Raw genomic sequence first — 9,995 nt, forward strand, 5'->3', positions numbered from 1 at the left:
CTCTCTCTCATAAAAAATAAATAAACAAATAAGAGAAAATATCTTAAGAGATTCCTATCAGCCATGTCCTGATTAATAGAATATTGATAGTTGTCCAAAAATAAAGCTCGAGTAAGCGACAAATTATATAATATAGCCATACAAATTAATATATATATATATGGACATAATTATTTAACAATTTTTACCGAACTCCTCAATAAAATATTAATATATTTTGTATTTATTTAAATCTTGATCGATTTGAATTCAAAAAATAATATTTGATTAATCTCTTAAATAGTAAGATAAGATGAGATGAGATAGTTTTAGATAAAAATTAAAAATCGAATAAAATATTATAAACTATTATTTTTTAACAATATTATTATTTTGATATTTAAAAAAATTGAATTGAGATTTAAAAAGTTGAATTGTTTATTATATTTTGTGTGAAAATTTTAAAAAATTATAATGATGAAATGAGATGATATGAGATGAATTAAGATGATTTTTCAATCCAAAAGGTCATAAATAGAAAATAAAAAATAGAAAAATTATATTTAACATCTTATTTTATACATTTATTTATTTATTACATATATGGTGTAGAGCTGGAGTCAAATTGAATATGAAGAAAGTGACAAGTTACGACACACTGTAGAAGAACTCAAATTGAATAGGAAAAAGGTGACAAGTTACGACAGACATCTCCAACTTCTAATGCTCTAAATTTTACTGTAGAAAGCTTTGTTGTATATACATCCATTGATCCCTCCATTTCCAAACTGTATCTCTCACTCCCTCTTTCAAGTTTCAAGCTTTTTGTTTTTTGATAAAGTATCGTAGTGCATCGAACAGTGATTCAAACTCTTCTCCTCTTATTGGTTGGCACAACCATGTCTCTCTTCCACCCCAACAATCTTTGGTGTTCGGCTTCTTCCACTTCAGGTTCCATCTCTCTCTCTCTCTCTCTCTCTCTCTCCTACTGGTGGATTTTTTTCGGGAGCATGCAAAACTCTTTTGAATTGGGTTGCTTGTTCTTACGTTGAGCCATTGTGGGTTGTTGGCTTTCAAGTTTATTCAATATTTTCTGTTTTAGCAAAGTTTTTTTATTGGAAACTTTTATGAGGCCTTGGATTATATTCAAATTGGAGGATTGAGTTTTTGGAATCAACATTTCTATGATGAAGAAATACATGATGCTGTAGACATCAAAGGTATACACATTTAAGCAAAAGAAAGTGTTATTTATCTCTTGGATTTCCCATCTCATTGTATTGGCAACTTTGCACCTTTAAAGATAGGATTTAGTTGACATTTGGGATGGATGGGTAGCCATACAAGGAAGGATAGGATAAGAAATGAACAGACCTAAAGAAGGTAAAGATAGCACAGCTTTGCGAGAAGTGGGACAAAATTTAAGACGGTCTAGAGTCTGCATCTAAAGAGGAAAAATATGATTAACTGGAAGGAGCTACACAGACAAGAGGTTGGCTGTGAAGAACGTTGGCCGACACTGTGAGAAACTACATCATGACATCTGATTGTATTAGAATATAAAGCCCTTAAAAAGAAAATTAAATATTAAAAATTATTAGTTGACCTTAAAAAAGTGGGATCAGAACATCTCACCAATTCAACTCATGGCAAAACCACAAGTGACAAACCCATTCCTTATATTAGATACTTTCTTCTCTGTTCTCTTAATAGTTAAATTATAGACGTGCTTCAAATAACTTCTTTTAACCTTGTATATTAGATACTTTTTTTCTTAATCTCTGCTGGACTTTTGTGTTCTCAAGCAGCTTCTCTGGTTCCTGGACCAATTGTAGCAACAAAAGCCAAGACTCCAGCTTTGGTATGCTAATCCTGCATTTAGTGACAATATTTACGTTTTATTCTCGTACTTTAGTGTATATTGATTAATATAATGTCTTGATTTATTCATCCAGTGCTTTGAGGGGGCTAAACAAAGAATTAAGAAAATGTTCAATGAGGTCGAACTTTCTGTTTCCTCATATGACACTGCCTGGGTGGCGATGGTCCCTTCTCCAAATTCTCCGAAGGCCCCTTTTTTCCCTCAGTGTGTAAATTGGTTATTAGATAATCAACTCTGTGATGGCTCATGGGGTCTTCCTAACCGTGATCCTCTTTTAGTTAAAGATGCTCTGTTATCAACCTTAGCTTGTATCCTTGCACTAAAGCAATGGGATGTTGGTCAAGATCAAATGAATAACGGTATTTCTGCTGTTGTTCTTGCTAAATTTCCTCCTTTTATGTCCAAGAGATAGACGTTCTCTCTCTTTCTGCAGGCCTCTACTTTATCGAGTCAAATATAGCTGCAGCTACTGATGAGAAGCAATTTTCCCCTATTGGATTTGATATAATATTTCCTGCCATGATCGAGTATGCCAAAAACTTGGATTTGAATATACCTCTGAAAGCAATGAATCTAGATGCTTTGGTTCACAAAAGAGAGTTGGAGCTCAAAAGGTAATGGTTCTAATTTAGTGTAGGTTTCTGCTCAACTTTATTACTTAATGCACATTTTTGACTAATGCCCATGACAACGATGGGCATTTTGTAAGTTCTTTTCTCATACTTGGGTGAGGTTAAGCCTACTCAAGCTGGCTTCAGAAAGATTAGCAACCTTGATCATGCTTGGTTGGCTTAGGTCTGTTGGTCCGTAAGAAAGTTTAGTTGTATTCTGAATCAAGGTCGAACAATAACTATTTATACTCTTGTTAGAGGCAATGGAATAGCGGTAGAAGGAGAGGGGAATGTTTTAGTTGCTGAATGATGACCTTAATTCTCCAAACTCAACTATCCAAAATCTAATTCCAGATGCTATGGAAGCAATTCAGAAGGGAGTAAGACCTACTTAGCATATGTCTCAGAGGGACTGGGGAAGTCGCAGAACTGGGAAATGGTCATGAAATATCAAAGAGAGAATGGGTCACTCCTTAATTCACCATCCACCACAGCTGCTGCTTTTACTCACCTTCAGAATTCTGGTTGCCTTAAATACATTTGCTCACTCTTAGAGAAGTTTGGAAATGCAGGTCTCTCCCTCCATACTTATCTATAGTTTGCTATGCATTTTCAATTACATTGCTGATTTCTCTGACAGTCAATTGGTTATTTTCAATTGTTTTTTTTTCCAGTTCCTACAGTTTACCCTCTAGATATATATACCCGTCTATGTATGGTTGACAGTCTTGAAAGGTTGGGAATTGATAAGCATTTCAGGAAGGAGATCAACAGCGTATTGGAAGAAACATACAGGCAATGCTATTTTTAGATGATTGCACTAATTATTTGTTTTATCCCGACATTCGTATGAGTTTGTAGATTATACGTAGTTATTATTTATTGGAAACATGAAAGTTTCCAGTGAAACAGATACTGGTTACAGGGTGAGGAAGAAATATTTTTAGATGCTGCCACTTGTGCATTGGCATTTCGGATGTTACGTGTTAATGGATATGATGTTTCTTCAGGTACTTTTTTATTTAGGAGACATGGCCTGAAGTATTTTGATTGGTCAGGAAAAAGGTTTAATATGTTTATCCTGTTCTGTAGATCCATTCAGCCAACTTTCAGAAAAAGATAATTTCTCCAGCACCCTTGAAGGATCTTTGAAGGACATTGGTGCTGTCTTGGAATTATATCGGGCTTCAGAAATCATCATACATCGCGAAGAATCAGTTCTGGAGAAACAAAATTTATGGACAAGAAATTTCTTGAGACGGGAATTATCCAATGGTTCAATTCACACAAGTGGACTGAACAACTATCTTTGCCAAGAGGTAGTTTCCTGGAATGGAACACCCTTTACCATTTAGTAATGTTCAGTTTTGCCAAATAAAGTGATGTTTGTTCTTATAATCCAAGATGACTTCCAGAAAACTGCAACCTTTGATCTTCTCAGGTGGAAGATGCTCTTAGTTTTCCCCATCATTCAAATTTGGAACGGTTATCCACCAGACGAGCCATTGAGTGTTACAACAAAAATAATACACGGGTTTTAAAAACTTCTTATAGGTAACACTAATGGTGGTTTCTTTGTCCTCCTTTCTTTTCCCTGGATTAAAATTTTAACTCTGGTAGAGTTTTGAAGTACCGTTTTATCCTTTTTCTTCTTATGTCAGATCTTTAAATATTGGCAACGAAGATTTCTTAAAACTAGCAGTGGAAGACTTCAACATATGCCAATCAATACATCGTGAAGAACTTAAACATCTTGCAAGGTGAATATCTTTATGTACTTTCAACTACCATCCTGTCATGACGGGCATTTTTGGATTTTTCATTGTAGCAAGGTCAAATGTCTGCACATGTATCAGAATTAGGTGGCATATTGACCTAGAAGCAACTTCCAGTATTTCTTTGCTATATTGTACCGGAAGCAACTTTCTGGGTTCTTTTTTTTTCTGCTAAATATCATATTAACTTGGAATCACTTGTTTTCCGGGTTCTTGTTACCAGTGGTATTTATAAAAATTGATGATATTGTCAGCCAGCAAGGTTGCTTCTTGCTTTCAATATTGAAAGGAAACAAATCATCATCTCTTTTTCTTTTTTTGTATGATATCCATTTGCATATAAGCAGGTGGGTTACAGAGAACAGATTACACAAGCTAAAGTTTGCCAGGCAGAAGCTGGCCTACTGTTACTTCTCTGCTGCAGCAACCCTTTTTTCCTCTGAATTTTCTGATGCCCGCATATCGTGGGCCAAAAATGGTGTGCTTACAACAGTGGTTGATGATTTCTTTGATGTTGGTGGTTCAGAAGAGGAACTGGTAAACCTTGTACAACTGGTTGAAAGGTATGTTTCCCTATTTTCACATTCCTTTTCTGCTGTTGTTGAATCCATTATCAGTCTGTGATTTCTGGTTATGTGGAAACTGGACTGCAGGTGGGACGTAAATGTCAGCACTGATTGTTGTTCCGTGAATGTTGAAATTCTATTTTCGGCACTTAAAAGCACAATCTGTGAGATTGGCGACAAAGCATTCACACGGCAAGGACGTAGCGTGATAAGTGACTTAATTGATATTGTGAGATGAAATCTTACCTGTTTTTCCTATTTCTATTGTATTTCTCTTTTGGTATATTACTACTTCACTCCAAGTTGTCTGTTCCATGTAATGTACAGATTTCTGGAAATGGACCATCTGAACCTAGGTTTAAAAGCTATCTTAAAGAAAAGAATCCTGGAAGAGGTTTCTCATATTATTTATTTATTCATTAAAATAGAGATGATGTTGCCATGCTTTCACTGCAGTGGTTGGATTTACTCAAATCTGTGTTGAGGGAAGCTGAGTGGCTGAGAGACAAGTCAGTTCCAACTATGGATGAATATATGAAAAATGGATATGTATCATTTGCCTTAGGGCCTATCGTCCTCCCAACACTCTATCTTGTCGGGCCTAAGCTTTCAGGAAAGGTTGTTCAAGATCCAGAAATCCGTCATCTATATGAACTTATGAGCACTTCTGGGCGTCTTCTCAATGATATTCAGAGCTTTAAGGTACTATAACCTTCCCCCCAAACAAGAAAAGAAATAAAATTAGGAAAAAAGTTAAGAATTTCTCCTCTGATACGGTTTGTTCTAGTGTTAGTAATCTCTATTGACTTATGTTGCAGAGGGAATCTGAGGAAGGGAAATTAAATGCTGTATCTTTGTGCATAATTCATGGTGGTGGTATTATTACTGAAGAAGGGACCATTAAGGAGATGAAGAGTTTTATTGCTACTAAGAGGAGAGAACTGTTGAAACTAGTTTTGCAAGAGAAAGGCAGCCTGATTCCAAGAGAATGCAAGGATTTGTTCTGGAAAATGACCAGAGTATTTTACATGAAGGATGATGGTTTTACCTCACACGAGATGATCAATGCTGTAAATGCTGTAATTGAAGAACCCATTGTTCTCAAATGACTTGTAAGTCTTGTGTCAAAGCTTGGTCTTGAATTAAAGACTTTGAATCGTTATTATTGTTCACACATATGCTTTTGAAATTCATTTTGATGCATGCACGGAGCTTTTTTGTGCAGAAGCATTCCTGTTTTTTGTAATTTTGTCTACCTTTTGATGCATTTTATTGATTCACTAGTAAATTTGTCTAAGTTCCTATACAAAGATCTTCTTCCTCGTGGTTTCTTCATATATTTTGGCATGTCTAGATGATTTCTTTTCACTTCTTTTGGAGAAATATTAAAAAAAAATTAATAGATTAACCAAACTTATAGATAATCGAACGTGGAATGTACGAGAACTAGATTAGCTAAAATAGCCAAGATGCCATCTTTAGCTTAAATTTAGCTAGAAAAATAGAAAATCCAGCATTAGTGCTCATACGCACACTCTCACTCTACAATCTGCATGCATGGCCAAGCACAAAAAACTCCAGCTGTCACAGCCCAGCCACGCGGCCGACCATCATATTTTCTTACTGTCCAATCTCCTCCAATCTTGAACTTAGATTTCTCAGATTCATTTGGAGTTTTAATCCATGTTTTATTTAGTCTCTCTCTTTCTTTAGATCCTTTTTTTAATCGCTGGATCCTTTTGTTTCTTTCTTCTTTGAGTCATACTTCTTAATCAAGCGCTGTCAAATTGATCGGAAACTCTTAAGACTGGAATAGCTTCGTCTCGGATTAGAGCTGTACAGTGAAATCTAAGATTGATAATTTTTATTAGATTTAAATTATATTTAATGTGTCATATTGGATAAGTTCGAGTGATATATTATTAAAGTTGATTAGAAATTTTAATTAAATTTAATAATTAAATTAAATCTTATTTATTTTTATTAAATGAATTAAAATCTTTTTAAAATTTAAAAACCGACTATTATAAATTTATTTTAATTTAAAATCGTCACTGTTATCTGTACAATCTTAGACATTTCCAATCAATTATTTAATTATAAAATATATCTTTAATTCAAACTCTAATCTCAACCGTCGATCACTTGTCAGAGTCCAACTTTAACTCTTTGTCGGCCTTTTCCAAATTTCTCTATATATATTCTCATATTCTTTTACTTTTCTTTTCTTCCACCCGAAGGTTATTTCGTGTAATTATATCAATCTCTTCACGAAACAGAAAGTTTGTCTTCAAGTTATTAATTGCTTCTCTTAACTTTTAGCCTTTTGACTTATTACAATTATGCCACCCTTTGACCGTGTCATAAAACATGATAAGATCAATTGGAAAATTCTTGTTGCAGGCGATTTGCGGACCCAGATGCGCACCTATCCAACGTGGCAAGTGAAACGGTGCGGATTTGAGGTATAAGGCAGCAGCAAAATGGGTATGTAGCGGGATTTCGAAATTTTGAATCCATTTACTAAAGCGGTGCGTTTAATCCATTTACTATAGTGAAATTGAAACCCTAACCCTTTCGTATGCATCTCCTCCCACACCCTTCCCCTTCCCCATCTCCTTCATACATTTTCCACTAGATTTCTCTTCTCATTCATCCTTTCCCACACCCTTCACATTCTCCCTCATCCATTATGCACCCTTCTTCCAAATCTCATTCAGAAAAATCCTAACACAAACGGTTTTGTCCATTGCTTGGGAATTTTCGTTGTCCAGAAGCCCACTCCTGTCGCAGGCTGAGCATCCGCTCTCCTCCATGTCACGCCTCCTGCGGTGTGGACACCGTTCAACGGCGCCTTCTCAGGTGATGATCCCTCTCCCTTGCCTCTCTCTATCTCTTTGTGTCTCAGATTTTTGCGATTTGGATGAATAACAACATTAGGCGGCTGTACCTCTAGGTAAGCCTCCAGATATTCGAAACCAGTGAGAATACTTTGCTCCAAATTAATATCATACGCCCTTTGAGGAATTTCACCAAATAGTTTGTAGCCTCTCTTGTTTTAAACTTCAATACGGAGCAAGTTTAAATTGAAACTTTAATTAGGCAGTAATCTAAAGTTCGGTGGTGTATTTAAGAATGTGGTGGTAGATTGGAAGAGTTAATTGTAATATATGCGCATTTATATCATTCAATATCTTGAAATTACACAAAAGCTCTATCTAGAATATTCTAAGATTACAGGATAATCTGAAAAGATTTATAAAAAAAAGGAAGATGGATTCGATAATTTATACATAATCACTTGTGTTAGGGGCTTGAAAATGGCTCAAGCTTTGCAATTATTTGTCAAACCATTTCTGCATTCTTATAGCATTTCAGAGAAAAGTAGATTTTATTTTTGGTGCGCTTATGTTCGATTTTGAGTTGTGAAAACATAATATATTGATTTAACTCTTGTTTTTTTATAGGTAAACGTTCAAGTGAGAGTTGAAATCTCTGAAACGGGAAAGGATATGACATATTTTCTTGGTGAAGTGATGGAATAGGTTGGGATTATGCTCTTACAGTGATTGGATTATACTCTTGCAGTGATCAGTGATGGAGTAGGGCTGCAGTGTCGTGGTTGTATTTCATATTTGTATTAATATGATTGCTACTTTACTTTGCAGTGTCATATAAAATGCCTGAATGGTTGAGGATGACCTCTGTTAAGATCACGCTAACCCTTGTAACTCCAGCAATTTTGGGAAAGGGTTTCTACAAGCAAGATTTCACGTGTGCTCCAAAGGGGCTAATTTGGACAAGGCATGTAAATAGGTGTTCAGCTTTAGTGCTCATGTGAACAATATTCTTTGCAATGATAATATTGATGTTCTAATGGCATGTAGTATTCATTATGACTAATAACACAACTTTTTTTTCAACTCTTTTACAAGTCTATATTAAATGGCAGGTGGTTTTCTCATCATTACAGTTGAAGCAAATTAGAATCCTGTTATCAAACGTTGCACAACAATTGGGACCAGAAATTAAAAAAAAAATCATAAATCACAAGCAACTCGCAAGCCACTTGAAAATATCACTGATGGAGAAACCTGAATTAACTTTTCTGGGATTTCATTGAAGAACAAATAAAATTTGTATAATTTCATTCACTTGGTACATAAACTTCCCACGTAGTGGGATCTAAGTAGTCCCATTTTCTTAATTGATAAACAAGATTTAATTATGCACAAGGCTACAAGATTCTAATTATGAACAAGTCTCGTCATTGCTCATCATCCCACCATGATTGCAAACTTTTATCCTGTTGAACTCCTACGCCACCTTGCTGCCTGATCCACTTGTTCCAATCTTTCCAGTCATCTACTATCTAAGGATTGAAGGTTTCGCACTCTACCTTGAAAAAGAAAGGCTTTCTCCAGTCCACTAAGAACAAGGTAGAGTTGCCTGTAAAGGAACACATAGATTCCAATTACTGATATATGTGGATTCCAACATAAATGCACAACTTGACTGCACAAAACAGTCAGATTCTAAAACAGTCATTAACTCCAGCCACTCCAATTTCTGAATGCACAAAAAGCAATCAGATCCTGAAAATGCAAAACAGTCACCTTTCGCTAATAGGGTCAAGCTTTTTACTAAAAAAAAAGGCATTATGAAACCCATTATGAATGACACATTCATCATCAAAGCCTCATTATATATGTGATTACTCAGTGTCGCTTAAATTCATTTAAATACCTTGTTGGGAAAAAAAAAAAAACAGGGCATAAGATGTACTTACCTTGCTGCTTCGTCCATTCTGACATTACATAAGCAAAGGAATTATTATATCCTTCAGCTAGAATGCTAACCAGCAAATCAATAAATTGCTCAACATTAGGGGAACTCATAAACCAACATTTTAAAGGAAGAAACATTCCAGCCATAGCCCCACATAATCTACCATCCATATTGAATTCCATTGGCACAGAAGTACAAAAAATGTTAACACTACAAGATCAAATAAGCTAACTTAAAATAAACAACAAAATCGATCTAACATCACTATAATATCCTAAACCAGCTTTTCCCCAAGTATATTGACTTATAGCCATGGTTGTGTCCCAGACAAGCTATTTGGTTGGGTTCCATCTACCCAAAGTTGTACCTGTGAACCACTGTTAAAAACTCATCT

General features: G+C 35.2%; 1 protein-coding gene across 5 annotated transcripts; it reads left to right on the top strand.

Moving 5' to 3' along the window:
• The first annotated feature begins 787 nt into the window (after nucleotides 1–787).
• Nucleotides 788–8,753, top strand: LOC108998982 (ent-kaurene synthase TSP4, chloroplastic-like). 5 transcript variants are annotated; one of them, XM_018975762.2, is made up of 18 exons: nucleotides 788–930; nucleotides 1,785–1,840; nucleotides 1,935–2,220; nucleotides 2,295–2,475; nucleotides 2,827–3,044; nucleotides 3,147–3,267; nucleotides 3,385–3,482; nucleotides 3,565–3,791; nucleotides 3,914–4,026; nucleotides 4,134–4,232; nucleotides 4,595–4,810; nucleotides 4,901–5,042; nucleotides 5,270–5,515; nucleotides 5,632–5,925; nucleotides 7,217–7,300; nucleotides 7,588–7,675; nucleotides 8,281–8,358; nucleotides 8,482–8,753. In XM_018975762.2, exons 1-14 carry the CDS (start codon nucleotides 879–881, stop codon nucleotides 5,920–5,922), a joined length of 2,346 nt encoding a protein of 781 aa, XP_018831307.2. In that variant the 5' UTR covers nucleotides 788–878; the 3' UTR covers nucleotides 5,923–5,925; nucleotides 7,217–7,300; nucleotides 7,588–7,675; nucleotides 8,281–8,358; nucleotides 8,482–8,753. The 5 variants fall into 5 exon arrangements, with proteins under 5 accessions (XP_018831307.2, XP_018831306.2, XP_018831305.2 ...); XM_018975761.2 differs by having other exon boundaries at nucleotides 7,192–7,300; nucleotides 8,281–8,529; XM_018975760.2 differs by having other exon boundaries at nucleotides 8,281–8,529.
• Nucleotides 8,754–9,995: the final 1,242 nt, after the last annotated feature.

Source organism: Juglans regia, chromosome 2 (genome assembly GCF_001411555.2).
Source record: "Juglans regia cultivar Chandler chromosome 2, Walnut 2.0, whole genome shotgun sequence".
In the NCBI taxonomy this organism is placed as follows: Eukaryota; Viridiplantae; Streptophyta; class Magnoliopsida; order Fagales; family Juglandaceae; genus Juglans; species Juglans regia.

What these genes read in the sequence shown, in the direction of transcription:
- LOC108998982 (XM_018975762.2), top strand. Translation starts at nt 879, where the DNA reads ATGTCTCTCTTCCACCCCAACAATCTTTGGTGTTCGGCTTCTTCCACT. An exon ending in AAGCCAAGACTCCAGCTTTG is followed by an intron (nt 1,841 to 1,934) that starts GTATGCTAATCC and finishes TTATTCATCCAG; the next exon opens with TGCTTTGAGGGGGCTAAACA. An exon ending in ATGATATTCAGAGCTTTAAG is followed by an intron (nt 5,516 to 5,631) that starts GTACTATAACCT and finishes CTTATGTTGCAG; the next exon opens with AGGGAATCTGAGGAAGGGAA.